General features: G+C 35.2%; 1 protein-coding gene across 10 annotated transcripts in view; it reads left to right on the plus strand.

Moving 5' to 3' along the window:
* The window catches only part of HERC4 (HECT and RLD domain containing E3 ubiquitin protein ligase 4), a 130,331-nt gene extending 108,161 nt beyond the window's left edge, over window positions 1–22,170 (plus strand). For 9 of the 10 annotated variants that reach the window (XM_036828347.1, XM_036828346.1, XM_036828349.1 and 6 more), the window contains 6 exons: window positions 8,713–8,879; window positions 9,527–9,593; window positions 12,034–12,116; window positions 15,513–15,696; window positions 20,514–20,616; window positions 21,501–22,170. In XM_036828347.1, coding sequence (XP_036684242.1) covers window positions 8,713–8,879; window positions 9,527–9,593; window positions 12,034–12,116; window positions 15,513–15,696; window positions 20,514–20,616; window positions 21,501–21,709 — 813 coding nt within the window. In that variant the 3' untranslated portion in view covers window positions 21,710–22,170. The other variant, XM_036828356.1, reaches the window with a different exon arrangement.
* The last annotated feature ends 2,253 nt before the right edge of the window (window positions 22,171–24,423 follow it).

Genomic DNA, 24,423 nt, shown 5'->3' on the forward strand with positions numbered 1-24,423 from the left:
TTCAAATATTATTATATATTCATGGACTTAAACATAGTTGATGTTTTTCAGTCTATTGCAGTTATTATCTTTATTAATATTATCCCATTTTTGTCCAGGGAGAGCTCTTCAACTCGGCACCTGAGTCCTTTTGACACAATCTTAATACTGTTTAGTAGCTTCCTTGCTACCTGGTGTACTTCGTGTGATAAAATGTTCAAGACTTATACATTTATTGCCTCACAATACCAGCCTTTCAACCAATATTATGATAACTGAAAATACAGTTGACCCTTGAACAACACGAGTTTGAACTGTGTAGGTTCACTTATACGCAGATTATTTTCAATAAATACATACTGTGATACTATACGATTCTCAGTTGGTTGAATCTAAGGATGGAGGACCGACTATAAGATTATACTCAGATTTTCGACAGCACAGGGGATCAGCGCCCCAACCCCTGAGCTGTTCAAGGGTCAACTGTAGTTTTGTTTTGTTTTGTTTCATTTTTAAGTATTTTGCAGGGTATTTTTGCCCTTTGAGTATACCCCAGGTGAGATACACAGGCAAATAACTGTGTTTTGATATCACTTGAAATTGGTACACTCTGTATCATTATACCAAGTAGATACACACTTAGGTTAACTTGTAGAATTTTTAAGTTTTAAGGATTGCTTATTTAATTTCAATTTAGTTTTATAGTTATTATGAAATAGTTACATAGTTCCAAAGTCAAGTCTACAAAATAAGGTATCTAAAAAAGTCTAACTTTTGTCTCTACCCCCTCCACTGTATTTCCTCCCTCCTCTTAAAGTTATTCTTTTCAAAAGAAATGTTACGGTTTAACGTTTTTTGAAAAAATAAATATAAGTACGTATGTAGTAGTATACCACATACCAATGTCAGTTTCCTGGTTTTAAGTATGGTTATTTAAGCTGTTATTATTGGGGAAAACTGAGTAAAGGGTACAGAGGAATTCTGTACTATTTGTGTAATTTCTTGTGAGTGTTGAAGTATTTGAAAATAAGAAGTATTTTTAAAAAGAAGTGCTACACCATACATATTTTTTTCTCCATCAAGAAAGGGTATTTTATTTTACATGAGAAATTAAAGCATGTTTGCATGTTGTTGTGATTAATTACTCAGAAAGTAGAAAATCAGCCATGCAGGAGGGGATATCAGCTGCAGGAGCACAGTCCTTAAGTTGTGAAGAAAAGATGGAGATGAGTATGCTAGTGGAGGATTGACTCCAGTCAGACACATAGATCCATAATATCATGAGAGAAAGCCAAGTATATATGAAAATACAAATCTTCTGGTAGATTTGATGGTGGGAGGTTGTGAAAGTTTTCTTAGAATTATGTCTACTTTATAGTGAAATAAGACGCAAGTTTGTTAGAAAGTTCGAATAGGGGGAAGGTTGTTGGAGGTTTGAAGAAGAAAGGAGAAAGAGTGAAATAATCACTTAGGGGAGTGGGAAAATAAGATGACCATGTAAATAAATACAGGGTTAGACTGGTGGCATTGGAGGCCCATTTGAAACTTACGTTCATGAATTTTAAAAGGAGACCAATCAACATGGTTGTGTTTTTTTTCTTTAGTCACATTTAGCTGCTTAGGTAGAGGTAAAAATGAGACAGACAGTTGATTTAACTAGGTTGTAGTTTTAGCAAGTGAGTATAAACAGAAGGGAAGAAAGGGCAGGGGAATGATTATCTTGATGGGTTATGGAATTTCAGCTTTGTAAGGAGGAAAATGTAATGACTTGGTTGGGAGGTGATGATTTTTTAAAAAATAGTGTGGTTAATGGATTGTAGTTGCTGGTGGAGTTGAGTTGTAGTGTGAGTCAAAGTATTGGGGGGGCGGTGAGTTACAAAGTAGGAAATGATGGTCAGATAGGGGATGCTTAAAATTTGGATGGTTGCATTTAAATATAAAATATGACCATGGGAATGGGTGTCTGCGATGTGATGGGAGGACAAGACTGTTGGAAAATTGCAGTTCAAGGGACTGAGAGGCTAGTGTGTTGGATGCCTTTTTTGGCCCGGGTATTGAAATCGTCAAAAACGATGGCAGGAATAGTGGTAGAAAAAGAAAGCAAAAGATAGTGCCAGAATCTGTGAATGAGTGCACTATGAATGTCTTTAGATGCCAGCACAAGGAACAGTAGCAGGGAAATGGTCAGTTGGCATGTGTTTCACAGAAGCTGGGATTTTAAGAAGGCAAATGGAAGGAGGTCTAGAAGGAGTGAAGAGCCAGGAGACCTATCTCTAGGCCTGGTTGTATGAGGGGCTGGAAGGTTAAACAAACACCATTTATTATGAGCTGCAGGGGAAATAGCATCCTCAGGAGACAGCCTTGTTCATTTAGAAAAGGGGCGGGCTTCCCTGGTGGCGCAGTGGTTGAGAATCTGCCTGCTAGTGCAGGAGACACGGGTTCGAGCCCTGGTCTGGGAAGATCCCACATGCCGCGGAGCAGCTAAACCTGTGAGCCACAACTACTGAGCCTGCGCGTCTGGAGCCTGTGCTCCGCAACAAGAGCGGCCGCGATAGTGAGAGGCCCGCGCACCGCGATGAAGAGTGGCCCCCGCTTGCCACAACTAGAGAAAGCCCTCGCACAGAAACGAAGACCCAACACAGCCAAAAAATAATAAATAAATTAATTAATTTTAAAAAAAAAGAAAAGGGGCAAGGAGAATTTGGAGAAGTTTAGGATATAGGCAGTTTTCCAAATGATAGATTGTGAGTTCCACAACAGAGAAGGGGTTTGGTGGAGCAGGGACAGTTAGTAACATTGTGTCAGATTTTAGGGCCTGTACACTGCCACATGGAAGTGGGATTAGGGACAACCTGTGAGTTTTTAGGCCTCCTTTGTTGACAGTCAGGCATGTAAGACATGGTTGAATAGTCGTGATGGCCTCTGAGGTAGGTGGACAATCTGTTCAAATTATGGTCTCTTTCTTGGCACTGATCTCTTAGGGCAGTTTGTAGTGGTGTAGCAGGTAGAATTTGAAGAGGGTCCGTGGGGCGGAGGCCTGTCTGCCAGGAACACAAAGAGTTCTATGGGCCTCTATTCAGTTCTGCAGAAAGGTAATGTTTTGAGACCAGGGGAGGGGCATTCGTAACAAGCTTTATTGTGGATCTTTGTGTTTTTACCCACCAGACTACCAAGGAAGTCCCTCTCATTGTGATTTGATTTGCATCCCCTACTGGCTAATGATGTGCTTGTTTGGCCATTTGTATGCCTTCTTTAGCAAAATGTCTTTTTAAGTCTTATACACTTTTTCAATTGGCTTGTTTTTCTTTTTGTTGCTGAGTTTTAGGAGTTCTTTTATGTATTCTGGATACTAGACCCTTGTCAAATATATGATTTGCAAATATTCTGTCCCGGTGTATGAATTATCTTTTTACTTTCTTGCTAATGTCCTTTGATAACAAAAGTTTTAAATTTTGGTGAAGTCTTTTTTTTTTTTGTCTATTATGTTATTGCCTGTGCTTTTTGGTGTTACAACTAAGAAACCATGGACAAATTCAAGGTCATGAAGATTTACCCCTGAGTTTTCTTCTAAGAGTTTTATAGTTTTAGCTGTTATATTTAGGTCTTTGATCTATTTTGAGTTCATTTTTGTTTATGGTGTGAGGAAAGAGTTCAACTTCATTCTTTGCACGTGAATACCTGGTTGTCCTGCCATTGTTTGTTAAGTCTTGGCACCCTGCTGAAAATTAACTGACTGTAGCTATATGGATTTATTTCTGGACTCTCAATTTTATTCCAGTGGTGTATATGTCTATTCTTATGCCAGTACTACACTGTCTTATTTACTATAGCTTTGTAGATTTTAAAATTGGAATGTGTGAGTTCTCCCACTTTGTTCTTCTTGTTCAAGATTCTCTTGACTATTAGCGGCCCCTTACAATTCTGTATGAATTTTACAGTTAGCTTTTCCATTTCTGCAAAAAAGGCCATTGAGGTTTTGATAGAGAATGCATTGAATCAGTTTGGGAAGTATGGCCATCTTAACAATACTGTCTTCTAGTCTGTGAACATGGGATGTCTTTACAGTTATTTAGGTCTTTAATTTCTCTCAGCAATGTTTTGTAGTTTTCAGTGTACAGATCTTGCAGCTCTTTATTAAATTTATTTCTAAGTATTTTATTCTTTTTGATGCTATCATAAATGGAATTATTTTCTTTATTTTTGGTTCATTGCTACTGTGTAGAAATAGAGCTGATTTTTTGTGTGTTGATCATGTGCTGAATTCATTTATTAGCACTAATAGTTTTGTGCATTCTTTAGGATTTCTGTATACAAGATCATGTCATCTATAAATTCAATAGATTTAATTTTACTTCTTTCTTTCCAATTTGTGTACCTTTATTTCTTTTTCTTGTCTAATTGCCCCACCTTGAACTTCCAGTATGCTTTCAAATGCAAGTGGTGACAGTGGACATGCTTCTCAGTTTTTCCTGATCTGAGTGGAATGTCAACTGTGGGTTTCTCATAAATACCTTGAATCATGTTAAGGAAATTCCCTTCTATGCCTAGTTTATTGAGTTATTTATCATGAAGGGGTGTTGGATTTTATTCATATGTTTTTTTCTGCATCAGTTGAGATGATCATGTGGTTTCCTTCCTTCATTCCATTATGTGATGTATTACACTGGTTGGTTTTCTTATGTTGAACGACGTTGCAATCCTGGGATAAAGCCCACTTGGTCATGGTGTGTAATCCTTTTAATGTGCTGCTGGATTCAGTTTCCTAGTATTCTGTTGATGATTTTTCTGTTCTTATTTGCAAGGAATACTGCTGTATAGTTTTCTTTTGTGTGTGTGTGTGATGTCGTTGTCTGGCTTTGGTATCATGGTATCCCTGACCTCATAGAATGAGTTAAGAACTGTTTCCTTCTCTTCCATTTCTTGGAAGAGTTTGAGAATGATTGGTGTTAATTCTTCTAAATGTTTGGTAGAATATGGTCTCAGGTTTTTGTTGGTTGGAAGGTTTTTGATTGATGATTCAATCTCTTGTTATAAGTTTCTTTAGGTTTTCTAATTCTTCTAGTGTCAGTTGGTAGTTTGTGTGTTTCTAGGAATTTGTCCATTTCATCTGGATTATCTGTTTTGATAGCATGCAGTTATTCATAGTATTCTCTTATAATCCTTTTTATTTCTCTGAGGTTGATAGTAATGTCCACAATTTCGGCCCTGATTTTAGTAAGTCTTCTCTCTTTTTTTCTTGGTCATTCTAGCTAAAGGTTTGTTAATTCTGTTGATCTTTTAAAAGAATCACCTTTAGGTTTTGTTGCTTTGTGTATTGCTTTTCCATTCTCATTTCATTTATCTCCACTTTAATCTTTATTATTTTCCCCCTCTGCTAGGTTTGGGTTTGGTTCGCTCTTCTTTTTGTAGTTCCTTAGGATATAAAGTTAGGTTATTTATTTGAGAAATTGTTTCTTTTTAATTAACTAATTAATTAATTTTTTTATTTGGCTGCATCAGGTCTTAGTTGTGGCACGCAGGATCTTCGTTGTGGTGCGCGGGCCTCTCTCTAGCTGTGGTGCGTGGGCTCAGTAGTTGCGGTGCACGGGCCCAGTAGTTGTGGCACACGGGCTCCACAGCACGTGGGCTCAGTAGTTGTGGCGCGCAGGCTGTCTAGTTACGGCACATGGGCTTAGTTGTCCTGTGGCATGTGGGATCCTCGTTCCCCGACCAGGGATCGAACCTACGTCCCCTGCATTGGAAGGCGGATTCTTAACCACTGGGCCACCAGGGAAGTCCTCTCTTTTTTAATAGATGTTTACAAATATAAAAACTTCTTTTTGAGCACTGCTTTCCCTGCATTCCGTAAGTTTTTGTGTGTGTATTTTCATTTTCAGGAGTCTCTAAGTATTTTCTGATTTCCCTTGTGATACCTTCTTTGACCCATTGGTTTTTTTAAGAGTGTGTTATTTAATTTCCACATCTTTGTGAATTTTCCATATTTTCTTCTGATACTGGTTTCTAGTTTCATTCCATTATGTTCTGAAAAGATATATTTTATGATTTTAATCTTTTTAAATGTAGTCTTTTAAAATTTATTGTTTTTCTTTGTTTCCCATAATACCTCTTATTCTTCCAGTTTTCTTGTGTTTGTTTCTTTTGTCTTTTTCTTGTGGTTCTTGGCTGTTTATTATTTTAGAGTGTGACACTGAAATGCTACCTAGATACTTTATGTGTATGGGCACTGTGTACTGGCCCTGTTCATAGAGTGATTAGGTGGGGGCCTTTCAAGGGCAAACCCTCAAATGTCAGCATGTATAAGTTTCTTATTCTTTGTGTTTACAGGAAAGGTTGTAGCCCTGGCTGTCAGTTTTCTAGTAGTGTTCCAAACACTGGAAAGGGAAGCTAGGATTCTCACTGTTCACTGTACAGACCTTCATTTGATCCCTTTGTTTTTAATGCAGCACCCTGACCATCAGCTACCTCAGATTCCAGAGCCTCTTTAGTTCATCCTTTCCAAAAAGGCAACGGCCTTTCCACCAAGCATCCTATTTTCAACCCCACTCTAATACCTCTGACTTTCAGATTCTTATGTTTTACTAACTGAGCTACCTGGACTACCTCTGACTTTACAGGTATTAATTGGCACTTCCAGTTCCTGAGCCTATAGCACAGATGAACTTGTTTTTTACTGGCTTTCCTCTACAAGCTACTGTTTCAGTTTTTTCTGCTTTACCGAAACAGACAAGCTATCCATTTACTTTTCATATTTTGAAATATTGAAATCTCTTTAGTGCTATTAAAACCCTCCCCTATTCTTTTTTTCTTGTGGGTTTATGCCATTTTTATTCCTTTATTCTCACTTAGAGGGATTTCTGGAAGAAGAGAGATTAACACATATTCAGGCTGCCCTACTTAAGAAGGACTTTCTAAACTTCAACACAATGTAGGACATCACAGAAGGAAAAGTTTAATTTGACCAATGAAAAATATGATATAACAAAACATAAAAAGCATATATGTAACAAAGATGATACAGGGTAATAACCCTGACATGTGATGAATTCAGATACAAATATATAAGTAAACACTAGCCCCCAAAAGATAAATGGGCCAAGTATACAAAGAGGCATTTCACAAACACACAAATCCCTAATTTTCAGTATCACTAATAGTAAAAAATATATAGTAAAACAAGTTGTCATTTTTTAACTCAGAAATATGTTTTATGTGTCTATGGTATGTGTATGCAGATGAAAATGTGGAAAGATAGTCATTTTCCTGGACTACAAATGGCGGTACAAACTAGAACAGTTGCGGAGGAAGAGTTTGATAGTATGCTTAACTTTCCTTTGACTTTGAAATTCTTCCTTGCAAAGCAGAATTTCTTCTAAGGAAGTATTCCAAACTACGGACCAAAATATATGCAAAAAAGATGCCCATCTTCTTTTGAAAATTACTAGCTAATTAGAATAATATTTATTGAGCCTTCACTGTGTGCTGTAGGAACTGTGCTAAAAGCATTTTACATACATTATTCCACTTAATCCTCACAACAACCATATGAAATTAATACTACTTTTATCTTGGAAACACTGAGGCTAGACAGTGAATGAACCAGGTCTGGAGCCCCAGATCTAGTTTAAAAATTGTTTGCTCTTAATTGTCATGTTTACAGAATTTCCTGTGACCATATGTTAATTCTCTAAAGATTACTGGGGTGGGAGAGGTGAGGGGAATAAGCATTGTTTTTAATATTTTAATCTAAATGTCCAACTACAGTTAAAATAGCTAACTTAGTAAGCCATGGAACTTTTATATGATATAATATGCAACCATTAAAAATTGTGTTCTGGAAGAATTTTTTTTTAATTAATTAATTTATTTTTGGCTGCTTTGGGTCTTTGTTGCTGCGCTCAGGCTTTCTCTAGTTGCAGTGAGCGGGGGCTACTCTTCATTGTGGTGCGTGGGCTTCTCACTGCGGTGACTTCTCTTATTGTGGAGCATAGTCTCTAGGCACATGGGCTCTAGAGTGCAGGCTCAGGAGTTGTGGCGCACGGGCTTAGTTGCTCTGCGGCATGTGGGATCTTCCCGGACCAGGGCTCAAACCTGTGTCCCCTGCATTGGCAGGTGGATTCTTAACCACTGTGCCACCAGGGAGGTCCTGGAAGAATATTTAATGACATAAGAAAATACTTGTGTTGTAATTAGAAAAATGAGAAAGCCTTAAATATAATATGTTTTAAATTATTTTTCTGAACTTATAGTAGATGGAAATACATTTAAAAAATTTTAAATCGTTGTTTTTGGGTGTTTCTAAGTGATTGGATTACAGGTGTTTAATTCATTTTCTTCTTTAGGTTTTTTATTTTCCAAATTTTGAATGTGTATAATTTTTTAAATCAGAAAAAAAGTTCTAGTAATTATTTCATTTATTAATGTAATGCTTAATGATGTGAAAATGATTCTATTTCTGGGGGAAAAGCCAGTTGTGAAATTATATGTTTAGTATCATCTCAACTAAATTTTAATTTTGTTTGTCCCAGAAAATACATTGAATGGAAATGTGCAAAAATACTAAGTGATATTGTCCCAGGGAGATGGGAATGAGAATGAACTTTTTTCCTATTATTCATTACTTTTTTCTGTATCTCCAAAATTTTCTACCACAAGTATGTGTTTTTGTAATCAGAGAAAGTTTAATATTTTAACTTGGAGAACAAGTCTTTACTTATTTTTCCTTTATAATTTTAGACATTTGAAGACAGTGATTTGTTCCACTTGATTGGTGTTATCTGTGGATTAGCAATTTATAATTTTACTATTGTGGACCTCCATTTTCCTTTGGCTTTGTATAAGAAACTGCTAAAAAAGAAGCCATCTCTGGATGATTTGAAAGAACTAATGCCTGATGTTGGGAGGTTAGTTGTAAAAAGTGGCAAGAGTGGGGTTTAGAAAATAGGAAATGGGGAATGTTCAGAAGCTTTCCTTTTAGGAATAATTATGTTTCTGTTGTTCTTGTTGAATTTCCAAAATAAACTAATAGCCCTTCTAATAAAGGAAAACCCATTGTGTTACTCAGACTGAGAATTTTCTACTGAAAGCGTTATGTGTATAAAACCATGTACTGAATTTTTAGTTTAACAATACTTTGTGAATATCTGATAATAAATTTAGGAAGGTAATGTTTCCTGAATGTAGTTAAATGATTTATTTGGACTTTTACTTCTAATCACCTTCATTCCTACATGTAATATGTAAAGTTTTTATTTATTACATAAAATGGAATAAAAATTGTATATAAATAAGAACAAGTGTTGAAAATGGGTGGATACATGCTTTTGTATTCAAAGCAAGAGATGAAAGCCTTAGAGTAGGTTTTTTTTTTCTTCAGCATTGTTTATAAGATTGCCATTGTACCTCCACCATTCTGAAACAAATATAAAAGTACAAATTAACGAAAGGATTTGATCAGGAATGAATGAGAAATATATACTTAGTCATAAGCAAAATAGTCAAAATACTCAATAATATTTTACTTCAAAGAAACATATATATTGTTTTTCAGAAGCATGCAACAGTTACTGGATTATCCAGAAGATAATGTTGAGGAAACATTTTGTCTTAATTTTACGGTAAGATGGAAAGACATAGAGTAGCCTGAGTGTTCATCATCCCTTTTTATTTATCAGCTGTGCTTTATGGTTTTTCTTTATTTTGATGGATGGAATTCTTAAAGAACCCTTTAGCTAACATTTATTGAGCATTAACTATATGCTAGTCACAGTACATGCATTATTTCATTTAATCCTCATAATCCCAAGAGATAGGTATTATTATCCTTATTTTACATATAAAGAAAACTGTAAACAATCATCACATTTCAGAGATAGTATTTGTATCCAGCTCTGTGACTTCAAAGCCTATGTTGTTTAACATTATACTAAAGATCTTTACAAATACAAGAGGTCCTCTTTATTCAAGTGTTCATTTTTTGAGTCTGCAATTACAAGAATGTTTGGAGAAGCATAGGTTCTTGTAACATGAAAATATTCACTAATGAATTTGCCACCTAAAAGATTAATTCCCACTCAGATATCCCTTTCACACTAACATTCATCCTTGCCTATTATTTAGTCTTACGGTTGGATGCAATACAAATACAAATACAAATACACTGGAATATTATTTGGAAAATGAAATTGCAAATCTTGTAAAAGATGCAGAACTTAATTCTCTGAGAGGGGTGTTCAGTAAATCATCCAGTTACATGCAAGGCCATTGACAAATGAGAATCTGGCAGAAGTAGACTAGTTGACAACTAAAGAAGAGAAAATCAGCAAGGATTGTAAGTCACTTCAGAAGTAACAATATCAGTATTATAAATTAGACTCTTGGGAAAATGGTAAAACCTTCAATTTTTCTTTTTTTATGTCTTTTCTTTTCAAAAACTTTGTGTGTCCCCCATCCCTAAACAGTTCTCTTTATGTTTTTATGGTCAAAGCTGACAAAAGATACCATATTCCGCTATCACACAACTTACCAAAAAAATTATGTGCCCCCTCAAAAAAGTTTATCCATTCTTTGATCATTTTAAGAATTGGCACATAGTTTAGTTATAAGAAAATTTGATAGATTTAGGGGAAATAAGTTAATTTATTTTAGTAATGTTTAATTGTTTTCAAGAAAAAAAATCCTCCTTGCACTTCTGTTTACTATGAAATTTTAGTTCTTTTCAGTTGATTCACTTATAACCATGTCAGTTATCATTGAATCTTTACTGATCATCTCAGTTGACTGAAACATTGGGTTCCAAGCAATTTAATTTCTGATTTATCAATCACCAAGTTTGTGAATGCTTAGTATATTTAAGAACTGTGGTAATTGAAACATTCCTTCCTATTACCATTTCTTTCCTAGATGTTCAGTGGCTCTTTATTACTTGTAGAATAATAGCTTTATAATGGACTTCAAAGACCTTTGTAATCTGGCTTTCTTTCTAACTTTCGTTGTATCCTTCCATTCATACTACATTTTGTCATGTCTCACAATATTCTTTTATATACCTTACCATCCCTGTTTTTTAGGGGCATACTTTTTTTTGATATTTGCTCTCATATCTATTCTTTTGTTCAATCTCTGTCCTCAGTGAGAAATTTCCACCCTCTCCTAATCTTTCAGAGCCCTACTTACCCTTCTAGGTGCTTTTCAAATGACATTTCTTCCTCAAGGTTTTTAATACTTCCTCTAGTTAGAAGTAAGTTTTCTTTCTTCTGTGGTCTGATAGTATTTTGTTCATGTCTCTATTGTAGCATTTATTTTATTATAATGAGTTGTTTACATATCACATTTCTCCTCTTTTATTAGATAGTAAACTCCAGAGCAGGGATTTATTCATCTCTTATCATCCCACTCCCACCATAGTGTTTTATAGACAACAGATACTAAAAAAAATGTTTTAAAAGAGGAGGATAATATTCAAAAAAAAAGGGAATAGGAAGAGGAAAGATTGAAAGGTGGGAATGGTAACATTTATAGGAAAATGAGCACACTAGTAAAGGAAATAAAAAGTTTCAAAATAACCGGCTCTTTATAGACCAAATTAATGGCAAACTGGAAAAACAACCTGTAATTAAGAATGCAGCAAGGAAGAATTCAAGAGTAGCAGCTATCATGTGGGAAGAATGCATAGCTAGTCTAAACTGAATGCATTCTGACTTGGAGTCTTTCACTTGTCAGTGGAAAACATCCTTTCTAATATTTTACTCCTATAGTGACCCTTCTGAAGTTTTACACACGATAAATACTCAGTTTCCTGTTTTTAACAAACCAAACACCTTGTTAATTTGTAATTAGTTAGTCAAGGTAGGATTTCAAACTGCCAGAGAAGAGGAAGATTTCTAGTTGTGGCTTTATGCAGAATTCACAAATAAGCTTATGGTAGCAGAATTTTACCGCAAATTTATTACTTCTTATATTTAATGAGAGAAAGGTAGATTATAATAATAGGTTATTAAAATAATCTAATAAGTTTTGAGTCTGACATTGACTTTTTTTAAAAATTTAAATTAATAGATCACAGTTGAAAACTTTGGTGCAACAGAAGTGAAAGAACTGGTTCTAAATGGTGCAGACACAGCTGTTAACAAACAAAATCGGTAAGTGAATTATAAGCAGCATCAGTGGTAGTAAAAAGATTCAGTAGGCATTTTCTTCTGTATTTAGAAATATGTCACAACCTTAAGTTTTTACTCAGATAAAACTTATTTTGAATGGTAAGGACGTAATTAATCTTCCTTTTGCTCCTTTTAAGACATTAATAAAGGGATTAAAAGATCATTAACAACAAGAACAAAGAGAAGGGAGAGGAGACAACAGCAAACACATTTTTGGAAGCTAGAAACCAGTGGTGCCTGACTTGAGCCAGCCAGAAAAAGCTGCAACATAAGATGGACTGGGAGCCAGGAAGGCAGACAGTTCATGTTGCAGAACAAAGGCTCAGGCATTGAGAATAAAAAACAGGTTAAAATGTATATGTATGTGGAGTTTAAGGGGAAGCTGGAAAGAGAAAGATTGGCTGTTATAAGAAGCAGTTAGAAACCCATTTCCCTTAGTACACAAGTAGCTGGCAACTTCCCCTCTCCAGCATAGGCAGATTGGAAATTTACATTCTGGGGAGATTGAACTAAAGGAACTTTGGATTTGAGGGCAGTTAGGCACAGCCAGGGACAAAGGGCTGAAATGAAAACAGGGAGATTAAGTGACAGTCTACAGCTCCCTCCTCCTTGACACTCTATATTGGAGGATTCTTCTCTGGGAAAACTGCCTAACTTTTAAATGTAAATGAATAAGCAAAGATCAGTAGACATTTAAGAAAAGACCAAAACAGTGAAAAAGAATGCCAAGGAAACACAGTGTAGGATGAAAAACAAAACTTCAATGAAAATTGAAATCAGTATCCTCAAGATGGTAAGAGTAGCATCCATAAGGATACTATGAAAAACTGAAAAAAATTCACTGAAGGAAATGGAATGAATGAAATTTGTCAAAGAAATGGTATGAAAAAAAAATTCCCAGAACTGAATGACATGCCTTTTAAGGTGGAAAGCATGGGAACTGAAAAAACATATGCCAAGGGAAAAATACATGAAATTTCAAAACCCAAAGAAAAAGAGACCCTAAAACCTTTCAGAAAAAAAAAAGCAGACCATACACAAAGAATTAAGAATCAAAATAACATCAGACTTCTAAAGAATGACACTGAAGCTAGGAGATCAAAATTCTGGGAAAAAATTATTTTTAACATAGAATTCTATATTGAAACTATCAAGTATGTGGTGTATAAAAACATTTTTATACATGCAGAGTCTCAGAGAATTTACTTCCAACGCATTTTTCTTAGGAAGTTACTGGAGGATGTGTCCTATCAAAACAAGGAATTGAACCAAGAATGAGGAAGACAGGGGATCCAAAAAAAAAAAAAATAGGAGAGACAAAGAGGAACAGCAGTGTGTACATGATTTAGAAAGAGCAATCAATCTGCGGTAGATCAAGAAGATGGAGGGCTCCAGGAGGAATGTCTTCAGGAGAAAAATGCAACCTAATATATTTGAATGAATCTAGAGGAGATTGACATTTCTGTTGAAGTTGGAGATGAGGTAGCAACCTAAGGGAAACAAAAGTTCTTTTTAAGAAAAGTAATCATAGAATATTCCCTAGCTGAATATTTATAATCATAAAAATGTTAACAATAAATATTGAACCAATATTCAGTATTCACTTCATCAGATAATATTTATAATTGTAAATCAAGGAATAACAATGGAACTGTGTTGTTGAAGTTTGAAGGTAAATATCAGAAGGAATAGCAAAAATAGTTAACAAATAGTTTTCTTCAAATTGCCAGGGACTTGATCCAAATGATTATAATCCTGATTCTACTATTTAGAAGCTGTATAACTAAGTTTAGGTAAATTAGTTTATGTCTCCATGCCTCATAGTCTCTTTTTCCGTAAAATGGGATGGTAAATTATACATACTTCATGGGGTTATTTTGAGGATTAAATGAGGCGATAATTTTAAAATGCTTAGAATAGTACCTAGCACATGTATGTGCTCAGTAAATGTTGGCTGTTGGGATTATTACTGTTTGACATTTTAAACTGTATATACTTCTACTTTGATAAAAAATAAAGCTGTTTTAAAAATAATGTGAAAAAAATTTAGGTCTTTCTACTTACCCTTTAAAAAAAATCTTGGTTTTGAAAAACTTTGACTATGATTTAGAAAGATTGTTATTTTCAGCTTTTAAAGTTTGTATTGTTGGACTAATTCTTTAAGTTTCTAACAAATATTGTTTCCCATAGATTATTTAGTTTAGAAGTAATTTAAAGAATTTTGATATTTGCACTGCCAGTCCTAGTTACATAATGAAAGTGTTGAAGGCAAAAATGTTAGCACATAAAACAATTTAACCTTTTGTACTTACGAGACTTAACTAGTATAAATTTGACTTTCTAATTAGATTAATTATAAAATTATGCATTACAAAATTATCTGTTTCTTCTCATCAGAACCTTATGCTGATAAGCATATGCTATTATTAATTTTTCCTTAGGGCCCCCTTTAACCTTTTTTTTTCCCCCTCTTTGTAAATTCAGTTTGGTATTATTTTAAACTTTGCTAAAATGATTATCTGTAGATGACTAAATTTACCAGTATTCCCATTTATAGAATCATCCTTTTTAATTTGGAAAACAAGAGTATGAAATATCAAAATCCTCTAGTACCCATTCTCATTATTGGTTTGACCAGATAGCTCATAAAGTATTTGTGTCTAACAGAACATATTGAATAAAATTGTAGTTCTAATTATGGGTAAAGGGGTTTCCTTTTTTCATCATAGTTTCCTTTTGTATCGTAACAGGAAGAAAAGCATCAAAAGTGTTCATGTGTATGTGTGTGTTTATATGTATGTGCACATACATTTGAAAAGAAACTGCACTTGTAATCTTTAATGATTATCCTTAAAGAATACTTAGTGTCCCTCTTGGGTTTTTAGTTTTTTAAATAAATTGTGTTATCAGATTCCTTGAAACCCAAGGAAAAACGGACTGTAAATAGTCTGATTCCCAAAGCTCTCATTTTTTTTTTGTCACCTAGTATTTTTAAGAGGTTATTCTTTTTAGGGATGTATGTGGAATGGTACATATAAATTCTGAATAATTTGTGAATAATTTAAAAATATTTTTGATAGCCATTTGTATCATCATTCTCCCCATTAGGAAATGAAATCTTTCACTTAGAAATAGCCTAAGAATGGCTGTAAATGAGAGATTGTACATGCCTCATAGATATACCAGAGTTTTGTATAGAAAGAATAATAGACTTCTTCATAAAGACGTTGTCCCTTTGAACCTTACTCATACTTTCTCAGTTTTATACATAAGTAGCAAAAAGTACAGCTGCATTCAAAGTTTTAATAAGACTTCAATATGTATTCTCTATAAAAAATGACTTTTATATTCTGTGCATGTGTGCTTTTTCACTTCTAGGCAGGAGTTTGTTGATGCTTATGTGGATTACATATTCAATAAATCAGTGGCTTCCTTATTTGATGCTTTTCATGCGGGCTTTCATAAGGTCTGTGGAGGAAAAGTCCTTCAGCTCTTCCAGCCTAATGAACTACAAGCAATGGTTATTGGAAATACAAATTATGACTGGAAGCAACTGGAAAAGGTAGGGGAAAACAAATCTATGATATTGTTTAAATGGAAAGGCAAAAGGAAAACATGGCTTGTTGATGGAAATCTTGCTCTTTCATTTATTATTTTCCATTGTACACTATTTAGTACTATCGTTTTTATAGGAAAACACTGTACCCTTCTTACTCCACAATGAATGAATTTTAATTGTATGAATTAGATAGCATTTTTGTATCTCTGGTATTGGTGGTATTCATATAGAAAAATGTTATCTATGACAGAGGCTGAATAGAAGCCCCAGCTAAAACTGAATGGGTTTTCATTCTGCCTCAATCCTAGGAAAACCATTATGAAAAGCACTCACAGTGATTAAGATCTTTGTTTCCTTTTTTTCTGATTAGTCTCAATGTTAAATTTTTTATCAGAGAATAAATAATACTCATGATCTTCATTACTGATGCCTTAACCAATACAGGAAACTTTAGGGAGAAGATTGGGAATTTTTAAACAACTTTTTTTCTTTTCCTTCTTTTCTATACAAGTAATTCTCAGATATTTCTTCAGATAAACATTTAGTAAAAAGTGCTAGGTTAGATCAACTTTAAGAAAGATGTATGCAGGGTTGATCTGTACATTTTTCCATCTTTGTAATCTAGCAACCTCTGATACAGCTTTTGCATTAGTAGTTCTATACTGTATACCTATTAAGTTAGCTAACATAAAAAAATATGTTACTAAGTCTAACAAGGATACAAAGCATTGGGAACTTTCATACATTTCTGTTGAGAATACAAATGATACAGCCACTTTGGAAACAGTTTGACATTTTCTCATAAAATTAAACATATATTTGTTACATTCTCTAGCAGTTCCATTCCTAGATATTATGTTCACACAAAAATCTGTAAACAAGGGAGGAAAGAGGCATTATTGTTTAATGGGTACAGAGTTTCAATTTTGCAAAATGAAAAGCTTCTGGAGATGGAAAGTGGTGATGGTTGCATGTAATGCCAATGTATTTAATGCTACCAAACTGTACACTTTCAAAAGGTTAAGATGATCAGCTTCAGGTTATGTGTATTTTACTACAAGTTATTTTTTTAATTATGTTTTTAAAAATCTACAAGTCAAAAACTGGAAACAACGCAGATATCCTTCAGCGAGTGAATGGATAAACCAACTGTGCTGCATCCATACAGGAGAACACTGCTGTGTGTTAAAACGGAAGGCACTATTGACACATGCAACGCCTGAGATGACTCTCAGGGTCCTTACGCTGAGTGAAAGAAGTCAGTCTCAGAGAATTACATACCATATGATTCCACTTATATGGCATTCTTGAAAAGCCAAAACTATGGTGAACAGGGGCTAGGGATGGAGAGAGTGTGACTGCAGAGGGGTAACACAAGAGAGTTCTTTGGGGTGATGGAATTGTTCAGTATCCTGATTGTGGTGGTGGTTTATCTATACATGTGTTTAAAACTCATGGAACTATACACACATCAGAAAAAGTCAATTTTACTGTGTAATAATTTAGGGAATAAAAATTTTAAATTAAAAAAAAATTAGGACTTCTGGTTAGACATATTGGAATAAACACATTTTTCTCTGCTCCCTCCCAAAATCTCACTAGAATGACAATAAAGGAATAAAAATAGGAATAACCACCCCCCCCCCAAAAAAAAATACAGTGAGCAAGAGAAAAAATAGCTTTGGAAGATAGAAAGTAGGTGGATGGGGACTTCCCTGGTGGTCCAATGGTAAGGAATCTGCCTTCCAATGCAGGGGAAGTGCGTTTGATCCCTGGTCAGGGAACTAAGATCCCACATGCCGCGGGGCAACTAAGCCCGCCCGCCACAACTACTGAGCTCACGCGCCTCAACAAGAGAGCCTGCACGCCACAAACTACAGAGCCCACACGCTCTGGAGCCCCCATGCCACAACTAGAGAGAGAAAACCTGCACGCCACAACTAGAGAGAGACCCGAAGAGACAGTGCACCATAACGAGAAGATCCCGCATGCCTCAACAAAGATCCCGTGTGCTGCAGCTAAGACCCGATGCAGCCAAAAAAAAATAAGGAAAATAAATAAATAAAATCAATATTTTTAAAAAGAGAGAGAGAGAATAGGTGGGTGAGTTGAGTGACTTAGAACAAAGAAAATTGAATTTGAAGCCTCCAGAGGGACAGGGTTGTCAAGAGGCAACCCGCGTCACACTGTAGAATCTCTGAAAGGCTCAGGAATTGGCACATCATGCTACTGTAATGGCAGGGATGCAGGGCAGGGCTAAAAGCAATAGGATTACTTCAGAGCTAATTTAAGGAATTATTAGACCTCTCACATCCCCTTTCCTACCCAGCAAAATACAACTCTGGAGAGAGGCTTTAGAATCTGGGAAAACAGGTAGAACTGAAGCTGGCACTCAGAAAGCTGGTAGCCAGGCTTAAATCCTCTAGGAAGGAGATTGAAGATTTCTTTTTGGGGGTAAATTGATCTGCTGAAGAGAAGAAAGCTGTATTGACTTTAAGGATACCCCAGTGGAAATGGACCCCACCTCCAGTCACTCTACAATGAAAACAATGTAATGACCTCTCATCACACTTTAGATCCTACACAGTTTATCCTTCTTGCCTCATCTTCTTTCATTCCTCCTCTCACTCTGCTTCAGCCTTATTGGCTTCTTTGCTGAGCCTAGAACCCTCCAGTCTTGTGGCCTTTCTATTTCCTGTGTCTGGAATTCTCTTCACCTTGGTAATTCCAAATGTTTCTTGCTCTCACTTCCTTTATGTCTTTATATCTTTTCAGAGACCTTCACTGGGTAACTTACTAAAAATTGCACATGTGCACATATACATCCCTATCTCCCTTCTGTGCTTTTTTCTTCTTTGAATTTGACTAAATAAAATTTTACTTAATTGTCTTTACTGTCTGCTGCTCCTTACCCCCCACTACAAATGTTAAGCACCATAAAGGCAGGATTTTTTTCTCTTTGTTCACTGCTGTATTCCCAGAGCCTTAGAAGGGTACTCAGCAAGTAGTTAAAACCTTGCCTGAAGATATAACTGATAGAAGTGTTCATTCAGTAAGACAAGACATTTTTTTAGTATATTTTAGTGTACTTAGTATACTTAGTTTTTTCCACTGTGTACCTGATGCATTATAATTTCATTGATTATGATTTGTGACTTTAAATGCTCTTCTTCATCAGGACTGTGTACACATTTCCCCAGAACCATCTTGAGGTTAAAAAAAAAAAAAAAAAAAAAGGAAAATAGAAAAAACTAGGCATCCTCCTTTCATTTCCCCACTAACATGCTCACAGGCTAATTCAAACAAGTTAATACATCAGCTGATTTCTCAAATTCAAACCATTTTCTCCAAACCTTTATAAATTAATAGCAAATATGTTGTGGATTTCTCAAGAGTTCAGTGATTGAGATAATCATGGCTACAAAAAGAGCCCCAAATTCAAGAAGCCCACAAGCAAATATTCATTGAGCCCCTACTGGATGCCTGATACTATGCAACAGATTAGGAAGAGAGCAGTAAATAAGAGTGAGACATGGTCTTTGTCCTCTATTAAGGAAGCTGGACATTAAATAATTGAACTGTGATGAATATAAAGGAAGAGAGTTTAGTGAATGGTATATAAGGAGAAGCCTGACCTAGGGTACAGAAACTGGGAAAACCTCTCATAGATGGTACTGTTCACCAGGTAAGTAAGAACTTTGTTCACCGAAGTTTCCCCATGGCCCCAAATTTTGACTGAAGCTCATTATATATGTGCTGAATGAGTCAGTGAATGAATTAGGTGACATTTAATCGGAACCCTAAAGGATAAATAGAAATGAGCCTGATGAACAAGGAAAGGAGGGGTGTGTGTTACAGGGGAAGTATGTTAGCTGTTCTGTTGCAAATTACCCCAAAACATAGTGGCTGAAAGATGACAGGGACATTTATTATCTCACATAGTTTCTGAGGGTCTGGAATTCAGAGGTGGTTTAGTCCAGTGATTTTAGCTCAGACGTCTCTCATGTGGTTGCAGTCATAATACTGACTGTTGCTGTTAGTCATCTGAGATTTAAGGATAGAATTTCCCTTCCAAGATGGCTCACTCCCATGGCTGCTGACCAAAGGCCTCAGAATCTCACCATGAGGACCTCTCCATGGGGCTGTTTGAATGTCCTCATGAAATGGCAGCTGGCTCCGCCTCAGAGTGAGTGATCAAAAAGAAGCTAAAGCCACAGAAGTTTTTGTCATCTAGCCTCAGAAGTCATGTATTCTCATATCTACAGTATCCTAATGATCAGAGGTCAGGTCTGTTCGGTGTGGGTGGGGACTACACAAGGGTGTGAACAGCAGGAGGCAGAGATCTTGGAGGGCCGTCTTGGGAACCACCACAGAAAATTACTAGTGTTGCTCTTAGAGCCATTTATTTTTTAAAGAGAAGATAGAATAATACAAAATAATTAGTATGACTTCTGTTCATCAATATCGGGAAAGAAAATTTTATAATTATTACAGATACTTAATTCCATGTTGAACTTTAATAATCCATTAATATTTTAGTAATTCTGGTTTATCCTTTAAATATTAACTTTGGAAGATGATATTACAATCCTATCATGTTCTTTGAATTGGTAGGGGGGAGACATTTCTGCTGATTCATAGGTATTTTCTTCCCTTTCCCCTGGAACTAATAGTTGCAAAATGCCCAAGAAGTAGTAAGTAATTAACTGAATCACATGAGTTTCAAACACCTGGACAATGTTAGCTTTATGTGCTAAGGAAGCCAGTTTGTCAGATTCAAGATATCCCTTAATATTAATAAAAGGTTGTGTTGTTTTTAGAATACAGAATACAAAGGAGAATATTGGGCAGAACATCCTACAATAAAAATGTTTTGGGAAGTATTTCACGAATTACCATTGGAAAAGAAAAAACAGTTTTTGTGTAAGTATTTCTAATTTTGTGTTTTATGAGAATGGAATCTAATAAACTTATTCTCACAGGAGATTAATTGATTCACTTTAGTGGATAAGGTTTTTTCCTTATTATTCCAAGGTCCTGTTTTTAATTTTTTTAAATCTACATTATTACATGCATTTTCATATTTTGAAAGCTAACTGCATTTAGCTTCCAAAATAGAATTGGTTCTTTCAGATGAAAGAAAACAATTTATAACACTGATTTACAGTAAACTAGGGATGTAATTCCTTTTAGAATTTCTAGAAAGATCTCTGCAGTATAGCTCTTTTCTGTGTTCAGTCTTCATTTTCTTTTTCTCTTTGCTTCTGCATGAAAACTTTGGGAATTGGTGTAGAAAATAGAACTCTTCTATTCCAGGACTTCTCTTATTTATAGCCTAATCTGTGTCTGTTTTGCATATCATAGGATGACAGGTCATTCTTCAGTGATTTGAGTTTTGGCTGCCAATTATAAATTTCTGTTTAAAAATGACAGAAACAAGACAAGTAGAACAAGGGATCATAATCAAAACTGCATTTTGTTTATAAACTAGTTCTAAATGGCTATTCTTTTCAAAAAGAAGGTCTCTCAGAATGTTTCAGGGACAATAGTAATTCATGTATCAAACATTTATTAAGCATCTCCTGTGTGCTAGTATTAAGATTACACTTTTAAAGAAAAAATATTATTTGGATGTGTCTCAAAATCATGCTTCCACAAATTCTGGAGATCGGCTTCCAGTAGAAGTAACATTTCCATTAGAGCAAATGTTACTGTAAAGCTTTGCTGTAGTGATTGTCTTAATAACTTGATACTCCATATTGTTGTTTTGATAAAAGTAGTTGGCTCAATGGTTTTTTTCTTGGCAGTATTTTTGACAGGTAGTGATCGCATTCCTATTCTTGGTATGAAGAGTCTAATACTAGTCATCCAGTCAACAGGAGGTGGTGAGGAATATCTCCCAGTTTCCCATACCTGTTTTAATCTTCTGGATCTTCCAAAATATACGGACAAAGAAACTCTACGCTCTAAACTGATCCAAGCTATTGATCACAATGAAGGCTTCAGTTTAATATAACTTTGGAGTTATAACTATTCAGTTTACTGCAAAAGCATTAAACTAATTATTAGTGTGTTTTTTTGTGGTGATGAATTCAGCAAGGTGACAGAGGTACTATTATAATTCTTACTTGCAAAATGTTCAATGCAATGAGTATTCATGAAAGCCAAAAAATATTAAAGGAAATGAACAGACTGTGTTAATATTAAACTTACTGTACAGAACCATGGATTTTTTTTTTTTTGCCATCTTCCAATAAACATACAAGTATTGTGAATACATGGAAGTTTTACTAACATGAATTTTAAGAGTTTGCATATTTCACAAATGATCTGGTGTGTGAGTGCATGAAAATGTTGCTTAATTTTTCTTCAATCATGGCTGAAAAACCTTTAACTTTGGCCTGCAATAGTCATTTGATTATTTTTTCATTTTGTAAATACTGTTAAGTTTTGTAATAAAATAGTTATGTTCTGATACCAGTACAGTTTCTATGGTTGTAATTGAACTGAGCTGACTTTTAAGGGTTAAAAATTATTATTTAAACCTTACTCTGAGAATCTATGAAAGCAAAAAATTAGTATGGTGAAAATAGTCTTTGCTTTTTTGCTAGAATACATGTCCTTGTGCAAATCTAAATTACAAATAGAGTTCTCTGAATAACTTATAGTTCTTTCCTTTTGTGACTCTTGAGATACTATTGAGAAATGGGAGGTTATCAGAAAGCTTAATATTTAGTAATGGAAGAACTTTGTCCTACAGTTGCCAGAATACAGTCACTGACTACTATGAGAACCAGTCACTGGGTTATAGCTTTTAAAACTATTGATGCTGCAGGTTGGTATTTAAACAGAATTTTCAGTGCTTTAGAAGTATTTACTTGAATTTTAATAAACATCTTAACAGTTTTATGGTGCTGATGCTTAGTTATCTCCTGTCATTAAATTGTAACACTGAGTGATGCAACACATGTGACTTTCTGCTATAATGCAAATATTTATTTTTTAAATTTATTTTTTAAATGCCGTGAAAACTGTTTAAATAATAAAGATTCATTGGTTTAATATTTAAACTTTCATTGGTTCTCACATAAGATTCCAAATTCTTCAAAAAGAGTAATGTCTCAGGGAAGGTCTCTTAAAATTTTGGATTGATAGTTCCCATTCCCATACAAATTCATCTATTTTATAGAGGTCCCCAAGTCTCTTATCTGTAATTCTAAAATCCAGAACAACTCTGAAAAACAATTGTGTATATAATTTTACAGCAAAACCTGATCTGAACTGTTGAGGCTATTTATGGTATTAAATGGGACTAAATGGGACTATTTGTACGTTTTACTGTGGCAATGTTTAATGTGTTTGATTACTTTGTGTTTGATCTAGGTGCTGCTTCAGACCTCTATGGGTTGCTACATTATGTGTGCTTTAAAAAATTCTTTAACATTCATAATTCCAAAATGCAAATGAGCCCAAGGGTTTTGGAGAAGAGATTGTGGACCTGTACTTTTATTAACTTCACTTATTTATTTATATTTTGGCTGTGTTGGATCTTTGTTGCTGCGCGCAGTCTTTCTCTGCGGCGAGTGGGGGCTACTCTTCGTTGTGGTGCACGGGCTTCTCACTGCGGTGGCTTCTCTTGTTGTGGAGCACAGGCTCTAGGTGTCCGGGCTCCAGTAGTTGCAGCATGGGGGCTCAGTAGTTGTGGCTCGCGGGCTCCAGAGCACAGGCTCAGTAGTTGTGGCGCACGGGCTTAGTTGCTCCACAGCATGTGGGATCTTCCCAGACCAGGGACTGAACCCGTGTCTCTTGCATTGGCAGGCAGATTCTTAACCACTGTGCCATCAGGGAAGTCCCATGGACCTGTACTTTTCAGTAGTTTAACTTAACAAACTTCGGTGTACCATAGGTGTCTTTCTATAGATACAAGCCCTAATAATTTTCCTTAAAGTACATTTTTCCCAATGAAAATTCTTCCATGTATCTGATACTATAGTTTCCCTGCACATGCATTTCTTGAGAATATTGATTATTCACATTGAAAACATAAATGTTATGTATAGATGCTTTTTTTTTTTAGTAATCTGTTTGCTATGAAGCTCATCTGTGAAATAGCAGCCACTTTGGATTAATACAGGTGGAGTTCGTTTAACAAATATTTTAACAAGGGCCTGACATCTTATCTGGGAACACAACAGGACAAGGCATAATTTGGGTAAGTCTGATATTTTCCTGTTTCTGTTGCTGCAGACCTACAGTAGAATTAACAGCAGGGAGATTCATGGCAGAAAATTAAAATACCACTGAAGATTTTTCAAATTGCCATTTGCTTATTAAAAAGCAACAAAAATACCGAGCTTTATAGATTAGAAGGTAGGCAAATGCTGAGTTCATTAAATTATAAGGACCATGATTAGTGAGTTGGCTAAACTTTTGAAAATACTTGGCCTCCACACAGACCTATTTGTAAGAGCAACTGTATGTTTTTAGCTCTCCTGTTTTAAGTCAGTAGTAATTTTAACCAATAGCCATTGTTCAGACTGATTGAGAAGGCAGTAGAACCAAGACACGCCTTTAAATTGGCATGAAATAAAACCAGAATGTAGTTTTCAAAACTGAGAGACCTAAATTAAGAGCCCCAGCCTTCACATAGGGCCCACTCATAAGGACCATTCATTAGGGTTGATTTCTAACAGGTTTGGTTTTTCTTTTTTTGCCTTGTAGATGATTTTC

Source organism: Balaenoptera musculus, chromosome 16 (genome assembly GCF_009873245.2).
Source record: "Balaenoptera musculus isolate JJ_BM4_2016_0621 chromosome 16, mBalMus1.pri.v3, whole genome shotgun sequence".
NCBI lineage: Eukaryota > Metazoa > Chordata > Mammalia > Artiodactyla > Balaenopteridae > Balaenoptera > Balaenoptera musculus.